We start from the raw sequence: 17,250 nt of genomic DNA, 5'->3' as shown, positions 1-17,250 counted from the left end.
TTATTTTTTAGGGGCCAGATGCTTGGTTTCCTGAGGGGAGCGGCATCTAGGGTCTTAAATGAATGGGGTAGGCCCTGGAGGTCCGATTTCTGGGTTCCCAGTGGGGCAGAATCCAGGGCTATTGAGGAGGTGGCGCAGGGGTTCTATCTGGAACCCTCTTGGATGGCGTGGAGTGATGCTGGGAGATTTAGCTACTGGCCTGCTAGGGAGGAAGGAGTTAAGTGACTCTTCTGTCACCTGAGCTGGGCATCAAATGGCCGGGTCCAGGTTCCTCTTGGAAGGGGCGGAGCCAGACCTGTCCTGGGCCTCTCCTGCAGCCTCAGGCCCGGGTGACTCCAGCGGAGGAGCTCTGGGACACCCTTGTCTAGGGAAGAGGTCTTACTGGCTGCCCTCATCTGACTTTGTGTCCCCAGGCCCCCAGCCATGGCCCTGTCCCTGCCTCTGGGCCCTAGACTTGGCTCAGAGCCCCTCAGCCACCCACCGGGAGCACCTAGGGAGCCGGACATTGTTGGATGCACCGTCTGCCCCGCGTCCGGAGAGGAGAGCACGAGGTGGGGGCCGGGGCTTTGGAAGCTTGTTCCCAAAAGGGTAGGCGTGGTGGCAGGGGCCATGTGAGGGTAGGAGGTGCCATGGCTGTGATCGCCTGGGGACATAGGAGAGGCCGCCAGGGTTGGGGTGAGGGTAGGCTGAAAAGTGAGGTGTCGAGACTCACCCAGTCACCGCCCCCTGCCTCCTAGCCCAGAGCAGGCCCAGACCCTGGGACAGGACTCCTTGGGCCCTCCTGAGCACTTCCAGGGTGGGCCAAGGGGCAATGAGCCTGCCGCTCACCCCCCAAGATGGTCAACACCCTCTTCCTACGAGGACCCAGCTGGGGGCAAACACTGTGAGGTGAGCTGAGGTGACCCAGACCCCTTGTGCCAGCCCCACCTCCTCTCTGTCCCCTGGAGTCTGGCCTCCATACTGAGGACCGGGTGATGATTCTGGAAAGGTGTTGGGTGTCTGTAGGGGGAGGGACCTTCTGGAAAAGTGTTTCAATATCTGACCAACTGGGGAGACGTATTTCTTTCTTTCTTTTTTTTTTGAGATGGAGTCTCTCTGTCGCCTAGGCTGGAATGCAGTGGTGAGATCTCTGCTCACTGCAACCTCCGCCTCCCAGGTCCCAGTGATTCTCCTGCCTCAGCCACCCAAGTAGCTGGGATTACAGGCACATGCCACCATACCTGGCTAATTTTTTGTATTTTTAGTAGAGATGGGTTTTCGACTTGTTGGCCAGGCTAGTCTCGAACTCCCGACCTCAGGTGATCCACCCACCTCAGCCTCCCGAAGTGCTGGGATTACAGGCGTGCGTCACCGTGTCCAGCCATATTTCTTTTTTATTAAAAAAAAAAAGTAGAGATGATGTCTCACCATGTTGCCCAGGCTGGTCTTGAACTCCTGGGCTCAAGTGATCCTCGGGCCTCGGCCTCCCAAAGTGCTGGGATTACAGATGTGAACCACTGCGCCCGGCTGAGAAGCATTTCATCATTGCTCCTGGTGTAGCCCCATTCTTCTTGGGGGGTACCCAGCCCCGCTCCCTGTCCAGACCCCCCGGGCCTCACACATCCAAGTTTCCAGGAGCTTTGAAAACCTGGAGACCTTGAACTAGATATCTGTCCTCAGGCCTGGCTCCACTGGGAAGGCCCCCCAGTGGGAGCGATCCTGGTGCAGACAGACCCGGAGATGGACTGTGCCGCAGAGAAGTTTCCAGAAGCTTACAGAAGAGGGGTGGGGATGGGAGCAGGGGTGATATCTTGATTGGCCCACTGGCCCTGACCTGGCTCCTGTGTTCCCCAGCACCCCATTTCTGGCCTGGAGGTACTAGAGGCTGAGCAGAACAGCCTGCACCTGTGCCTGCTGGGGCTGGGCCGCCGGCTGCAGGACCTGGAGCAAGGCCTGGGGCACTGGGCATTGGCCCAGAGTGGGATGGTGCAGCTGCAGGTAGGCAGGAGAGGCCAGGATGTGGGGGTGGGCACGGCCCCAGCAGTGGGTGCCAGCTTTCCGGGATGGGAAATGGGTTGAGTGCATGTTCCAGGCCTTTGGATAGGAAATGGGGGAGGGGGGTAACTCCAGGTTTTGGGTCCCTGGTGTGTGCGTGGGGTGATGTCCATATGTCCCCAGGCCCTCCAGGCGGACCTACGAGGGGCAGCTGAGCGTGTGGAGGCGCTGCTAGCGTTTGGTGAGGGGCTGGCACAGCGGAGTGAGCCCAGGGCCTGGGCAGCCCTGGAGCAGATCCTGCGGGCCCTGGGAGCTTACCGAGACTCCATCTTCCGGCGGCTCTGGCAGCTGCAGGCCCAGCTGGTCAGCTACAGCCTGGTAGGGCCCATCTTGATACCCCCCACCCAACCCAGGCCCCAACCTCATAGCCTCCATGACCTCTGTCCTTTGACCCAGGTGTTCGAGGAGGCCAACACGCTGGACCAGGACTTGGAGGTCGAGGGAGACTCGGACTGGCCAGGACCTGGTGGGGTCTGGGGGCCCTGGGCACCCAGTAGCCTCCCCACTTCCACAGAGTTGGAGTGGGATCCGGCGGGGGACATTGGGGGCCTTGGGCCCTTGGGACAAAAGACAGCCCGGACACTAGGAGTGCCCTGTGAGCTGTGTGGCCACAGGGGGCCCCAGGGCAGGGGACAAGGCCTTGAGGTGAGAGCAGACCCCCTTGAGGGACCTTCTGCCAGGCACCCTGGGGACATCTCTGCGCACCTTCTAGCAAGATCCTGCCCTTCCAAGGAGGTGTCAGTGGCTCTGTCTCCCCCTCTATCTCTGTCTCTCGGTGTCTCCTTCTGTCTCACTGCTTCTCTCTCTCGTCTGTCTCTGTCTACATCCTCAAGCCCCATCTCAAATTCACTCCTATCCTGAGGCCCCCAGATGATGCCCCACTCACCTCCTGACTGTCCCAGTCTCTCCTGAAGTGCCACCTCTTCAGGGAGGCCTGTCGTGACCTCCAAACATGAGCACTCCTATCTTCTTACTTTATTTCCTAACAGCACTCACCACAGCTTGACTTTGTACATTTACTTATTTTTAAAATTTTTTATTTATTTTTTGAGATGGAGTCTTACTCTGTCGCCCAGGCTGGAGTGTAGTGGTGCAATCTTGGCTCACTGCAAACTCTGCCTCCTAGGTTCAAGAGATTCTCCTACCTCGGCCTCCCGAGTAGCTGGGATTACAGGTGTGCACCACCATTCCTGGCTAATTTTTGTATTTTTAGTAGAGATGGGGTTTCATCATGTTGGCCAGGCTAGTCTCGAACTCCTGACCTCAGGTGATCCGCCTGCCTCGGCCTCCCAAAGTGCTGGGATTACAGGCCTGAGCCACTGTACCAGGCCTCATTTACTTATTAATTTATGGTCTCTCTCCTGTCAAATATAAGCTCCACGGAGGCCAGGAATTTGCCTATTTCCATCCCCACTGTGTCCTCAGCTCCTAGAACAGTTCCTGGCTTGTAACAGAAACTCATTACACATTTATTGAATGAATGAATAAATAATGTCTCTCCTCTCTTGGTTTCTTTGGCTCTGCCCTTGTCTGTCCTGTGAGATCTCTCTGTTCCCCCAGAATCTCATCTCTATGACATCCCTATCCTGGCCCTCCCCCAACCACGTTTCCCTTTGTTGCTGGTTCTCCAGGAAGCAGACACCTCTCACTCCCGACAGGACATGCTAGAGTCTGGCCTCAGCCACCAGAAACGCTTAGCAGGTCACCAAAGACGCTCCCTGCTCCGGAAGCCTCAGGTGAGCCAGTTCTCAACCAGGTGTAGCACTCAGGAATCTTGATGGCAAGTGACAGAAACCCAAGAAATCAAAAGGCACAAGAAAGGGAATGCTATTAAAAAAAAAAAAAGTAACAGAAAGGTCCAGGCACTGTTGAATTCAGAGCCTGAAATAACACCAGGGCCAGGCCAGGCGCGGTGGCTCACGCCTGTAATCCCAGCACTTTGGGAGGCTGAGGTGGGTGGATCACCTGAGGTCAGGAGTACGAGACCAGCCTGGCCAACATGGTGAAACCCCGTCTCTACTAAAACTACAAAAATTAGCCAGGTGTGGTGGCGCATGCCTGTAATCCCAGCTACTCAGGAGGAGAATTGCTTGAGCCCGGGAGGCGGAGGTTGCGGTGAGCCGAGATCCCACCACTGCACTCCAGTCTGAGCAACATAGTGAGACCCCATCTCAACAAAAAAAAAAAAAAAAAAAAAAAAAAAAAGAAAGAAATAACATCAGGGCTCAGTCCCTCCCTTTCTTGGGCTTTAAGTCCCCAAGGTGGCTTCCTTCTTAGCAAAATGGGTGCTCCAGTGGCTACACTGTCACTCCCACTGGTTTACCCACCCCAGGGGAGGGAGCGTGCCTCCGATCCTACTGACAGCTGCCAAAGTCCCAGGGTCGACTCCCACTTACCGGATGGGGTCATGGGCTGCACCTTGAATAAACCAGAGTGCTCAGATTGGCCAGGTCTGGGTCACACCAATCATGGAAGTTGGGGAGGTGGGTGTCAGCTTCACTTGAACCTGAAGGTCTGGGAGTGGAAGGCATGACAGCCGCCCACCTCCAATTAAGGCACTGTTATCAGAAAAAGGGGGATTGTATTGGATAAAGGACAGACACAACCAGACATCTACTACACTTGGAGATATTCCAAGTCTGTGTGGGGTCCTGGGGATAAGGAGGTGCCAGGAAAGGAGAAGAAATAAGACCAGCTTTGTAGGTCTACAGTAGTAGGGTAAAGGTGACACAAAGTGTCACTTGTGGCTGGGCACCGTGGTTCACGCCTGTGATCCCAACACTTTGGGAGGTCAAGGCAGGAGGATTGCTTAAGGCCAGGAGTTCAAGACCAGCCTGAGCAACATAGTGAGACCTGCCCCCTCCCCCCATCTCTACAAATCATTAAACAAAAGTAAATGGTTGCAGTGGCATGTGCCTGTGGTCCCAGCTATTAGGGAGGCTGAGGTAAGAGGATCACCTGAGCCCAGGAGGTTGGGGCTGCCATGAGTCGTGATTGTGAAACTGCACTCCAGCCTGGGTGACTGAGACCCTGTCTCAAAAAATAATGTGTCGGCCAGGCGTGGTGGCTCATGCCTGTAATCCCAGCAGTTTGGGAGGCTGAGGTGGGCGGATCACTTGAGGTCAGGAGTTTGGGACCAGCCTGGCCAACATGGTGAAACTCCATCTCTACTAAAAATACAAAAATGAGCTGGGCATGGTGGCACCTGTAGTCCCAGCTGCTCGGGAGGCTGAGGCAGGAGAATTGCTTGAACCCGGGAGGCTGAGGTTGCAGTGAGCTGAGATTGAGCCATTGCAGTCCAGCGTGGGTGACAAGAGTGAGACTCAGTCTCAAAATAAATAAACAAATAAAGCATCATTTCTATCCATTCTGCTGCTGGCTGCTCTCCCTCCTTAGGACAAGAAGAGGCAAGCATCTCCTCATCTCCAGGATGTGAGGCTGGAGGGGAATCCAGGGTGAGGTGCCTGAGAGATGGGACTAGGGTGTGGGGGACAGAGCTCCTAGCGGCAGCCCACCTGTATGTTTAACACTGCATTTCCCTTCACAGGGCCCCCGATCCTGCATCCAGGCAGCCTCTGACCTTCCTCCTAATCCTCTTCCTCCTCTTCCTCCTCCTGGTGGGTGCCATGTTTCTCCTGCCCATGTCAGGAGGCCCCTGCTGCTCTAACGCCCGAATACCCAGGACACCCTACCTGGTGCTCAGCTATGTCAATGGTCTTCCCCCAGTCTGATGTGTGAAATAAATGGTCATTGTCAAAGGATGTGTGAAGATACTAGATGCCTTCATACCCGGAATCTAGGATGTGGCCTGGATATGTCTGGATGGACCCTTTTGCCTTGAGAACAGAATACAGAACTGCATCAGCCCATCTTGGGTGGGGCTGCCCCAGACCCTGGCACAAAGAGTCAAGCACCAGTTCTTTATTTAGGCGTGGCAGGGGAGCCAGGACGTGAGCTCAGGAAGGGAGAAAGCCAATACTGGGTGAGTTACTGGTTGCTGCACTGGGCACCTGGGGTGTCATCCCATTGCTGGTTGTACCCTAGGGACAAAGAAGTTGAGGCTTTTTTTTTTTTTTTGAGATAGAGTCTCACTCTTGCCTAGGCTGGAGTGCAATGGCACAATCTCAGCTCACTGAAAACTCTGCCTCCAGGATTCAAGCGATTCTCCTGCCTTAGACTCCCGAGTAGCTGGGATTATAGGCGTGTGCCACCATGCCAGGCTAGTTTTTTTTTTTTTGAGACAGGGTCTCGCTCTGTTGCCCAGGCTTGAGTGCAGTGGCACGATCTCGGCTCACTGCAACCTCTGCCTCCTGGGTTCAAGTGATTCTCTGGCCTCAGCCTCCCAAGTAGCTAGTACTACAGGCATGCGCCACCACACCTAGCTAACGTTTGTATTTTTACAAATCTTTTGAACCTGGGAGGTGAAGGGTACAGTGAGCCGAGATCGTGTCACTGCACTGCAGCCTGGGGGAGAGCAAGACTCCGTCTCAAAAAAAAAAAAAAAAAAAAAAAGCAAGCAACTTCATTTGGAGAGACAGCAAACCAAGAAGATGGCAGACTAGTGTCCTAAAGAACCATCTCGGCCGGGCGCGGTGACTCACGCCTGTAATCCCAGCACTTTAGGAGGCCGAGGTGGGCAGATCATGAGGTCAGGAGATTGAGACCATCCTGGCTAACACGGTGAAACCCCGTCTCTATGAAAAATACAAAAAATTAGCCGGGCGTGGTGGCGGGCACCTGTAGTCCCAGCTACTTGGGAGGCTGAGGCAGGAGAATGGCGTGAGCCCGGGAGGTGGAGCTTGCAGTGAGCCAAGATTGCGCCACTGCACTCCAGCCTGGGTGACAGAGTGAGACTCTGTCTCAAAAAAAAAAAAAAAAAAAAAAAGAAAGAACCATCTCAACTTAGTATAAATTTTAGGTTTCTTTTTATGCTAAGGGAAGGGGGTTGAGGTTAGGTGACCAATGACTGCAGACATCTGGTCGCCAGCAAGAGTCCAGAAGAAAACTTCTTTGATGATGTAGGTCAGGTCACAATATTCTTGTAAATCTCTAGTATAACATTGTTACTTGTGTGTACAGTTTCCTGATCTCTTGGTGGGGTGGTTAGTTTTGGGAAAGGGACTATTTTTTCTAAAATTGAGCTATAAACTAAATTCCTCCTGTAATTAGCTGATCTACACACAAAACTAAGCAGAAGCTTTTAACCTAAAGGATGTTACTGCAGGGTGTCAGGGGCAAAATGGAGTCAGTCATGCTTAGCCTCCCTCCACTGTGACACATACCCCACCAATTTAGCAGCCAATAGTAGAGTCACTGTTCCTTTGTAGTTCCAACCAAAGTCCCAAGGTTGGCTCCTCTGGCTTCCGTCACATGCTCCACCTTTGCTGGGGGCTGCGGTCAGCCCCACCTAAACCATGTGGACTGAAAATGGCAGAAGCGTGGGTCTCCAAAGAGTATCAAGTTGTTGCTACTAGAAGAGGGGAACAGACACTGATGGGGTGGGGAAAGCTGCAGATTCTGGGAGAGACTCCAGATTCAGGGAAAAGTCAGGATGCAAACCGGATTTGTCCTGTTTCAAAGGCCAGGCTGAGACTCTGGCATCAACCAGAGAGGCATGGGCCCCCTGAGATCACCAGCAAATAGGGGGTGCAGTCTTGGCAATATTGACCCAACAGGCCCGGTAATGGAGCATATCTGTGTCATTCGTTCATTTAACAAATACTGACTGTCTGCTATGTGTCAGGTCCCGGTCAAGGAGCAGAGACAGGACAGTGAACAAGACGATGCCTCTGGAGCTGACATTCTACTTGGGGAAATTGACAATAACTAAAAGAAATAAGTGAAATATGTAGTGGGTCACAGGGTGGTAAGTGCTGAGGAGAAAAAGTGAGCAAGAGGAAGGGGGCACAACTCAAACAATGTGGTTGAAGAAGGCATCAGGGAGTCAGTAGAATGGAGCCACTATGTTAAAATTTTGCCATGAGAGCAGATTGTAGTGAGGAAACAGGCCATGGGAACTCCTAGAATAGTGCTGTCCAATGGAAATCGAATGTGAGGCCGGGGTGGTGGATCACGCCTGTAATCCCAGCACTTTGGGAGGCCAAGGCAGGCGGACCACTTGAGGACAGGGGTTCAAGACCAGCCTGGTCAACATGATGAAACTCCGTCTCTACTAAAGATACAAAAATTAGCTGGGCATGGTGGCACGTGCCTGTTAATCTCAGCTACTCGGGAGGCTAAGGCAGGAAGATCACTTGAACCCAGGAGACAGAGGTTGCAGTGAGCCAAGATCACGCCACTGCACTCCAGCCTGGGTGACAGAATGAGACTGTCTCAAAAAAAAAAAAAAAAAAAAAAAAGAAAAAAAAGAATAGAATGTGAGCCACAGATGTAGTTACAAATTTTCTAGTAGTCACATTAAAACAGTAAAAATGGATTAATTTTAATAATTTAACTTATATTCTATTTAACCTGACATGTCTAAAATATTATCACTTCAATATGTAGTCAATATAAAAATAATGAGATCTTTTACAATCTGTTTTTCTTACTAAGTCTTTGAAATCTAGTGTGTATTTCACACTTACAGCACATCTTAATTCAGATGCCAAATTTTTAACAGGTAAAATGCAATACAGTCCTACTAAAACAATGAAGTTGTGTAACAAAAAATATTTTACATTCAAAATACTTTCACATTACATTTACATTTAAAATACTTCAATTTTAAAATTTAGGCCGAGCATGGCAGCTCAAGCCCTATGTTGCCCAGGCTGGTCTCAAACTCCTGGGCTTAAGTGATCGGCCCACCTCAACCTGCCCAAGTGTTGGGAAACCTTTTAAAACTAGAGCAAACTCCCATATGCCCTTACCCAGATTCAAAGTGGTTAACACGAGGGAGTTAACAGTTGCAGTCTTCCCTCTCCCTCTCCCTCTCCCCTCTTTCCACGGTCTCCTCCCCTCTTTCCACGGTCTCCCTCTCCCTCTCTTTCCACGGTCTCCCTCTCCCTCTCTTTCCACGGTCTCCCTCTGATGCCGAGCCGAAGCTGGACTGTACTGCTGCCATCTCGGCTCACTGCAGCCTCCCTGCCTGATTCTCCTGCCTCAGCCTGCCGAGTGCCTGTGATTAAAGGCGCGCGCCGCCACGCCTGACTGGTTTTCGTATTTTTTTGGTGGAGACGGGGTTTGGCTGTGTTGGCCGGGCTGGTCTCCAGCTCCCAGCCGCGAGTGATCCGCCAGCCTCGGCCTCCCGAGGTGCTGGGATTGCAGACGGAGTCTCGTTCACTCAGTGCTCAATGGTGCCCAGGCTGGAGTGCAGTGGCGTGATCTCGGCTCGCTACAACCTCCACCTCCCAGCCGCCTGCCTTGGCCTCCCAAAGTGCCGAGATTGCAGCCTCTGCCCAGCCGCCACCCCGTCTGGGAAGTGAGGAGCGTCTCTGCCTGGCCGCCCATCGTCTGGGACGTGAGGAGCCCCTCTGCCCGGCTGCCCAGTCTGGAAAGTGAGGAGCGTCTCTGCCCGGCCGCCATCCCATCTAGGAAGTGAGGAGCGCCTCTTCCCGGCCGCCATCCCATCTAGGAAGTGAGGAGCGTCTGCCCGGCCGCCCCGTCTGACAAGAGAGGAGACCCTCTGCCTGGCAGCCGCCCCGTCTGAGAAGTGAGGAGTCCCTCCGCCCGGCAGCCGCCACGTCTGAGAAGTGAGGAGCATCTCCGCCCGGCAGCCATCCCGTCTGGGAGGGAGGTGGGGGTCAGCCCCCGCCAGGCCAGCCGCCCCGTCCGGGAGGTGAGGGGCACCTCTGCCCGGCCACCCCTACTGGGAAGTGAGGAGCCCCTCTGCCCGGCCAGCCGCCCTGTCCGGGAGAGACGTGGGGGGGTCAGCCCCCCGCCAGGCCAGCTGCCCCGTCTGGGAGGGAGGTGGGGGGGGTCAGCCCCCCGCCCGGCCAGCCGCCCCGTCCGGGAGGTGAGGGGCGCCTCTGCCCGGCCACCCCTACTGGGACGTGAGGAGCCCCTCTGCCCGGCCAGCCGCCCCGTCCGGGAGGGAGGTGGGGGGGTCAGCCCCCCGCCCGGCCAGCCGCCCCGTCCGGGAGGGAGGTGGGGGGGTCAGCCCCCCCGCCCGGCCAGCCGCCCCGTCCGGGAGGTGAGGGGCACCTCTGCCCGGCCGCCCCTACTGGGAAGTGAGGAGCCCCTCTGCCCGGCCAGCCGCCCCGTCCGGGAGGGAGGTGGGGGGGTCAGCCCCCGCCCGGCCAGCCGCCCCGTCTGGGAGGGAGGTGTGGGGGGGTCAGCCCCCCGCCCAGCCAGCTGCCCCATCCGGGAGGTGAGGGGCGCCTCTGCCTGGCCGCCCCTACTGGGAAGTGAGGAGCCCCTCTGCCCGGCCACCACCCCGTCTGGGAGGTGTACCCAACAGCTCATTGAGAACGGGCCATGATGACAATGGCGGTTTTGTGGAATAGAAAGGGGGGAAAGGCGGGGAAAAGATTGAGAAATCGGATGGTTGCCGTGTCTGTGTAGAAAGAGGTAGACATGGGAGACTTTTCATTTTGCTCTGTACTAAGAAAAATTCTTATCCTGTTGATCTGTGACCTTACCCCCAACCCTGTGCTCTCTGAAACATGTGCTGTGTCCACTCAGGGTTAAATGGATTAAGTGCGGTGCAAGATGTGCTTTGTTAAACAGATGCTTGAAGGCAGCATGCTCGTTAAGAGTCATCACCACTCCCTAATCTCAAGTATCCAGGGACACAAACACTGCAGAAGGCCGCAGGGTCCTCTGCCTAGGAAAACCAGAGACCTTTGTTCACTTGTTTATCTGCTGACCTTCCCTCCACTATTGTCCTATGACCCTGCCAAATCCCCCTCTGCGAGAAACACCCAAGAATGAACAACAAAAAATAAAAAAAAAAAAAAAAAAAAAAAAAAATAAAAATATAAAAAAACCACAAAAAAAACAAAGTGGTTAACACTTTGCTCCTTGTGATTTACCATCCACACCCTTGTAATATATTTATATCAGTGCATATGTTTTGGAACCATTTGAGAGTAAGTTGCAGACACGAGGCCTTTTTACTCCTACATTCTTCAGTGTGTATGTCTTAAGAACAAGGCCATTCTCTCACACAATTCTAGTAGTCATCAAAATCAGAAAATTTAACAACCCAGTTCTATTTTTAACTCACTCTGTAGTCTAAATTACTCTAATCCCTGTATGTCTTTTATAGCCATTTTCTTAGATCAGGGGATTTCTTGTTTAACAGATGGGTCAAGGGATTGAGAAACATTGACCCTGTGCCTTAGCAGAGTAAAAAACAGAACAGCAGCCCAGGCGCGGTGCTTCACACATATAATCCCAGCACTCTGGGAGGCCGGGGTGGGCAGATCACTTCAAGAGTTTGAGACCAGCCTGGCCAACATGGTGAAACCCCATGTCTACTAAAAATACAAAACAAAACAAAACAAAACAAAATAGCCGGGTATGGTGGCAGGTACCTATAATCCCAGCTACTCGCGGCGGGCGGGGTTGGGGGGAGCGGCTGAGGCAGGAGGAGTGCTTGAACCTGGGAGGCGGAGGTTGCAGTGAGCCAAGATTGTGCCACTGCACTCCAGCCAGGGCAACAGAGTGAGACTCTGTCTCAAAAAACAAACAAAAAACAGAGCAGCAGATGCACACAGAGGATCAGCAGAGAACTGGGCACTGTTCCATGCTTGACACATAAGCATCCTTGGAGCCAAGGACTCGGGTGATGATTTATCTGGGATGTGATCCCAGGAAGCGGGAGTGGGGAAGAGACAGGGCAGGGGAAAAGCCAAAAAAGGTGCTCATGGAGTGGACACCACTGTGGGCAACTGGGGCTCCATCCCATGGGTGCCCCTGAGGAACCCTGCAGAACACATGTTGTCCCACCAGATGAGAGATGGGCCAGGGCGCTCATCCAGTGACTGCTGCCCCCTACAGGCTGAGGGTTGCCTCTGAGCACATTAACCCACCTTCCAGGACTCCCAGGAAGCCCTCAGGCAGAGCAACAGAGATGCAGGGGCTCAGGGGAGGAGGCTGCAGCCTCCTGAGAACCTGCTTCTACAGCTGCAAGTGAACCCAAGAGGGCAGGAGGGCCATGGGTGGGGGTCAGGCCTCATCATCTGCTGTCACAACAGGGTTTGTTTGTTTTTTTTTTGAGATGGAGTCTCACTCTCGTTGCCCAGACTGGAGTACAATGGCACGATCTTGGCTCACCGCAACCTCTGCCTCCCGGGTTCAAGCAATTCTCCTGCCTCAGCCTCCTGAGTAGCTGGGCTTACAGGCATGTACCACTATGCCTGGCTAATTTTGTAATTTTTAGTAGAGACAGGGTTTCTCCATGCTGGTCAGGCTGGTCTCGAACTCCCGACCTCAGGTGATCTGCCCACCTCAGCCTCCCAAAGTGCTGGGATTACAGGCATGAGCCACTGCGCCTGGCCTCACAACAGGTATTTAATTCACTGTACCATCATAATGGCCACATCAGGGAGGCTCTTATTAAGCCCATTTCACTGATAAGGGCATTCAGGCAAAAAGGTTAAATCAGGCTGGGCATGGTGGCTCATGACTGTGATCTCAGCACTTTGGGAGGCTGAGGTGGGAGGACCGCTTCAGCTCAAGAGTTTGAGACCAGCCTGGGCAACATAGTGAGACCCTGTCTCCGAAAAATAAAGAATAGGCCAGGTGCGCTGGCTCACACCTGTAATCCCAGCACTCTGGGAAGCCGAGGTGGACAGATCACCTGAGGTCAGGAGTTCAAGACCAGCCTGGTCAACATGGTGAAACCCCATCTTAACTAAAAATACAAAAATTAGCCAGGCATGGTGGCATATGCCTGTAATCCCAGGTAATCGGGAGGCTGAGGCAGGAGAATGGCTCAAACCTGGGAAGCGGAGGTTGTGGTGAGCTGAGCATGCCATTGCACTCCAGCCTGGGCAACAAGAGCGAAACTCCGTCTCAAAAATAAATAAATAAAATAAAATAAACAATAAAAATATTATCTGGGTGTGGTGGTGCACGCCTGTAGTCCCAGCTACTCAGAAGGCTGAAGTGGGAGGATCACTTGAGCCCGGGAAGTCGAGGCTGCAGTGAGCTGTGCCACTGTACTCCAGCCTGGGTGACAGAGACCCTGTCTCAAAAAAAAAAAAAAAAAGTTAAATCACTCACCTGTGATCACATAATCAGTAAGTATGGGAGCTGGGATTCAAACCCTGCCTTCCCATTCCCCGGTCCGTGCTCTTAGCCACTATTCATCTGCACAGCTCCTCCCTCAAATCAGGCATTCCTCCATCCTCTCTACCGGGAAAATCTCATTCATCTGTTAACACCCAGGTTAATGTGACTTCTCTCCTGACCCAGGATGCCAGACCCCATTGGAAACTCAATCCCTGCCTGCAGCCCTGCCAGGAGCTCCAATCCTGGGGCTTGTCAGGGCTCAAGATCATGGAGCCAGGAGTGAGGGGGTGGCAGGAGATGCAGCTGAAGATGTAATGGGGGGGCTGGATGGGTAGGACCCCATTGGTCTTTGGCTTTTGAGATGGAGCCAGGAAATGACTAACATGATCACCCTGATGGAAGAAATTGAGGCTGAGAGAGATGAATGAGGTGGCTGAAGTCCCATGTGAGGACAAACCCGAGACAAAGCTGAAGTAGAAGCCACAATCAAGTAAACCCACAGCCTTGTGCCTGGGGCACTCCGGGCCCCAGCTGAGACCCTGAGACCCTGCATTTCTTCCCTTTGCCCCCTCCAGGCCTTTCCCCACACTGGTCTTTTTTTTTTTTTTTTGAGACGTAGTCTCGCTCTGTCACCCAGGCTGGAGTGCAGTGGCATGATCTTGGCTCATTGCAACCTCTGCCTCCAGGGTTCAAGCGATTCTCCTGCCTTAGCCTCCTGAGTAGCTGGGATTACAGGTGCCCACCACGCCTGGCTAATTTTTGTATTTTTAGTAGAGACGGGGTTTCACCATATTGGCCAGGCTGGTCTGGAACTCCTGACCTCGTGATCCGCCCATCTTGGCCTCCAAAAGTGCTGGGATTACAGGAGTGAGCCACTGCACCCAGCCTTGGTCTTCTTGCCTAGAAGCCTATCCCAGCAATTAATTCTTCAAACTGCAATTCCACTTTATAACCATTTGGGCATGTGGCTCCCCCACCGGGATTAGGGCAGTGACTGTTTCTCTTCCGTCCATCCTCCCTTTGGTCTGAGGTCTATGCTCCTTACCTGTGGTCCTCCTACCCACAGCTACATCCACAAGAACTCATTTCCACTTATTTAACTGACATGGGTGCAAATACAGCTCAGCGATGCAAAATGCACCCCTCCACAGAATGTCTAGGGCAGGCCCATATGGGGACACAGGAGGGAGTATATCTGTGATCTATGGGGTTCATCTCCCCTCTCCTGCCCCAGGGCCTTGTCGTTCATTGTAGCTGAGGCTGGACCCTTCAGCCAGGTTTGAGAAATTTCCAGGTCTGAGACCCTCACTACTGCCTCAGGGGCTCCGAGCCAGTTCTCAGCTCCACCATTTCCTCTTCCACACAAAGATGTTAAATCACTTGCCCTCCATTAGGGAGCCAACTGGGGTATCTTTGGAGGTTAAGCCAGGATGAGCCCCCTCCACAGATCTGCCCAGGGGAGAAAACTATGCCGCTTCAATCAAGGCGCCAGTCTACAGGGCTCCGGAAGGAGTCAGATCCCCACACCTATCACCTCCCAGATGGTCCCTTCCAGGTGTCTGTGTGCGTGTGTGTGTGGTGGCAGGGGGGCTGGGGGTGTTTCAAAAATCCTGAAATATATAAAAGCTTTAAGACCACCAACAGGGAAGTAGACATATCCCCAATTTTATTCCCTTTGTCCAACATTCCGAGAGGGAAGGGGCAAATGAGTCAATGTTGCCCCTCAAAACCATCAAGTAGGGGCCTTTACGGGTCTTCAGTTGATCAACCAGGGTGATAGACACCTACCCCTTCCTCATGGTCCTGGCTTGTCACAATTAATGGGGGAAAGTTTTCCAGAACGGGATTCCGGGCTTCTCACCGCTCATCAGGGCACCTTCCCAAAACGTTCTCAGCAAAAAGTCTGCACTTCTCAGAGTTAAATACAGGAGAGGGGAGACTCCTTGAGGAGCCAGAAGTGGGTATGTTCTCAGGGGTCAAGAGAAGGGCGTCTCAGGCTCTCCCTGTCCACCGGGGGGCGTCCTGGCTCCCCGTACCTTCGGGCAAGTAGCTCTCGGCTTGACACTGTCCAGCCCGCCAGCGTCCCAGGCCGCCCCAAGCCCTCATGGGGGAGGAGCACCGACCTGTCTCCAAGCATCAGAAAAAGTGGGCCTCTCTTGCCGTCCATCACGGGGCTCTCTAGGCCCCCTGCGTCGCCAAGGGGGAGTCTCTGACATCCCCAATTCGTCGAGCTAGTCTCTTAAGCCCTCTCACCTTGGGCGGGTTCCCCAGTCCCCCCATGCAGTCAGGCGAGCCTCCTGGCTCCACCACGCCATCGAGCGAGTTCGGGCTTCGCCTGTCACTGTCCGTCGGGCCGGGTCTCCGGTGCCCCCGTGCTGTCGTGGGGGTTCCTTGGACTGTCGCCGTCGTCAGGCTGGGAACCCACGCCGCCAGGCTCCTCGGTCGGGGCCCGCGGGCGTACGAAGGCGCCCATGGCGGTGGCGTGGCCCGAGCGTAGCAGCTGCAGCTGGCGCCGCCCGCGGCGGTACAGGTACTCGATGCGCAGCACGTCGGAGCGCGGCAGGCCCGCGTGCTGCCGGAACTCTGCCCGCACTCGCGCCTCGGCGCCCGGCTTCCCACGCCCGGCGCGCAGCAGATCGCGGTACAGGCTCAGAACCTGCCTCTGCAGCCGGCTGTGCCGGCTCATGACCACGGCTAAGCAGAGACGCTCAGCGAACGCCCAGCGAACCGCGGAGCCGCCACACAGCCAGCAAAGGCCAAAGGGCAAAGCCACAGCCACTTCCGCCCAGCGCTTCCCTTGGCCTCCAACTCCCGCCTCCCGCCATCCGGCGCTGCCGCGTCTGACTGGCTGTCGTTGCAGTTACGTAACAGCCGGCTGGGAGAAGTGGGCGGAGTCGCTGGTCGCTGCCTCCCCCGCAGGGAACGTGTGTTCTTGAGGGGACAGCAGTTCTGGGGATCCTGGCACCTGCCAGGAGGGCGTTATGTGTTCGGACTCCTAGGTCTTGGGTTGGAGGGAACAGAGGGTCCTCACCTAACTCCTGCATTCTGGGAGAAGAGGAAGCTAGGGTTTTTTTGTGTGTGTGTGACGGGGTCTCGCTGTCGCCCAGGCTGGAGTGCAGTGGCGCGATCTTGGCTCACTGCAGCCTCGAACTCCTGGGCCCAAGCGATCCTCCCATCTCAACTCCCCTAGTAGCTGGAACCACAGACGCGCGCAACCGCGCCCGCTATTTATTTATTTATTATTATTATTTGCAGAGATGGGTCTCCCTATGTTGCCCAGAATGGCTCGAACTCCTGGGCTCAAACGATTCTCAGCCTCCCAAAGTGTTGGGATTCCAGGCGTGAGCCACCGCGCCCGGCTACGGGTTCGGACTTTGGGTCCCAAGGGCACGGGGCACTGGGAGAGACGCCGGGCACAAGCGTGCTTTTGCCGTCAGTTACTGATTCAAACCATCTTGGGAAGCTCCGTGCGTTCCCTCGTCCGGGGCAGGTCTGTGTCTGGGGTCCCAGCCCTGGGCACGTGCAGAGGGACGAGACCCCGTAGGGAAATGGCTCTCGGCCGGTTGGACAGGCTTCTCGGGCCAGGGGAAGACAAGCAGAGAGAGTGTGGGCGCCAAGCCCCCAGAGGCAGCGTGTGGCTCTAGGAGCTGGGTTGGCCGCGCCCTCTGCGGGTGGGAGTCGGGGCACTGGGCAGCGGTGTTTGGGTCCTTACCGACTGTTAAAGCCCGGAGTCCGGGACACCCTGAACAGTCGACTAGACTGGAACCCCGTTGTCCTCCCAGGAGCTTTAGGTGGTAGGCCGCAATGCCGTTGTTGTCCCCGCGGGCCGCCTGGAGGCGTCCTCGTAGCGCTAGGGAGGCCCGCAAGGACACAGCATCCTCAGGCCCCACCAGCACCGGAGCTTGGGGGACTGCTCGGTTACAACCCCGGACCCCTCCACCCAGCGCGCAACCGCGGCTCTGCACACTTGGGCCGGCAACCAGCTGGGGGTCCATTCCCCTTCAGAGAGGAGAAGCTGGTCAGGGGCGGGGATTA

The 17,250-nt window shown here is 54.8% G+C and overlaps 2 protein-coding genes across 4 annotated transcripts; one reads left to right on the top strand and one right to left on the bottom strand.

The window, feature by feature from the left end:
- Positions 1-11: 11 nt before the first annotated feature.
- SYNE4 (spectrin repeat containing nuclear envelope family member 4) lies at positions 12-5,792 on the top strand. 3 transcript variants are annotated; one of them, XM_001162212.7, is made up of 9 exons: positions 12-67; positions 414-551; positions 738-888; positions 1,834-1,977; positions 2,158-2,352; positions 2,431-2,679; positions 3,666-3,770; positions 5,431-5,489; positions 5,582-5,792. In XM_001162212.7, exons 1-9 carry the CDS (start codon positions 63-65, stop codon positions 5,763-5,765), a joined length of 1,230 nt encoding a protein of 409 aa, XP_001162212.5. In that variant the 5' UTR covers positions 12-62; the 3' UTR covers positions 5,766-5,792. The 3 variants fall into 3 exon arrangements, with proteins under 3 accessions (XP_001162212.5, XP_016791223.4, XP_016791224.3); XM_016935734.4 differs by having other exon boundaries at positions 2,158-2,679; XM_016935735.4 differs by lacking the exons at positions 12-67; positions 738-888 and having other exon boundaries at positions 365-551; positions 2,158-2,679.
- A 9,072-nt stretch (positions 5,793-14,864) lies between these two features.
- Positions 14,865-16,058, bottom strand: SDHAF1 (succinate dehydrogenase complex assembly factor 1). Its single transcript, XM_524230.8, has one exon. It carries the CDS (start codon positions 15,899-15,901, stop codon positions 15,554-15,556), a length of 348 nt encoding a protein of 115 aa, XP_524230.3. The 5' UTR covers positions 15,902-16,058; the 3' UTR covers positions 14,865-15,553.
- Positions 16,059-17,250: the final 1,192 nt, after the last annotated feature.

This window comes from Pan troglodytes, chromosome 20 (genome assembly GCF_028858775.2).
Source record: "Pan troglodytes isolate AG18354 chromosome 20, NHGRI_mPanTro3-v2.0_pri, whole genome shotgun sequence".
In the NCBI taxonomy this organism is placed as follows: domain Eukaryota; kingdom Metazoa; phylum Chordata; class Mammalia; order Primates; family Hominidae; genus Pan; species Pan troglodytes.
This window is presented reverse-complemented; position numbering and strand designations above follow the sequence as displayed.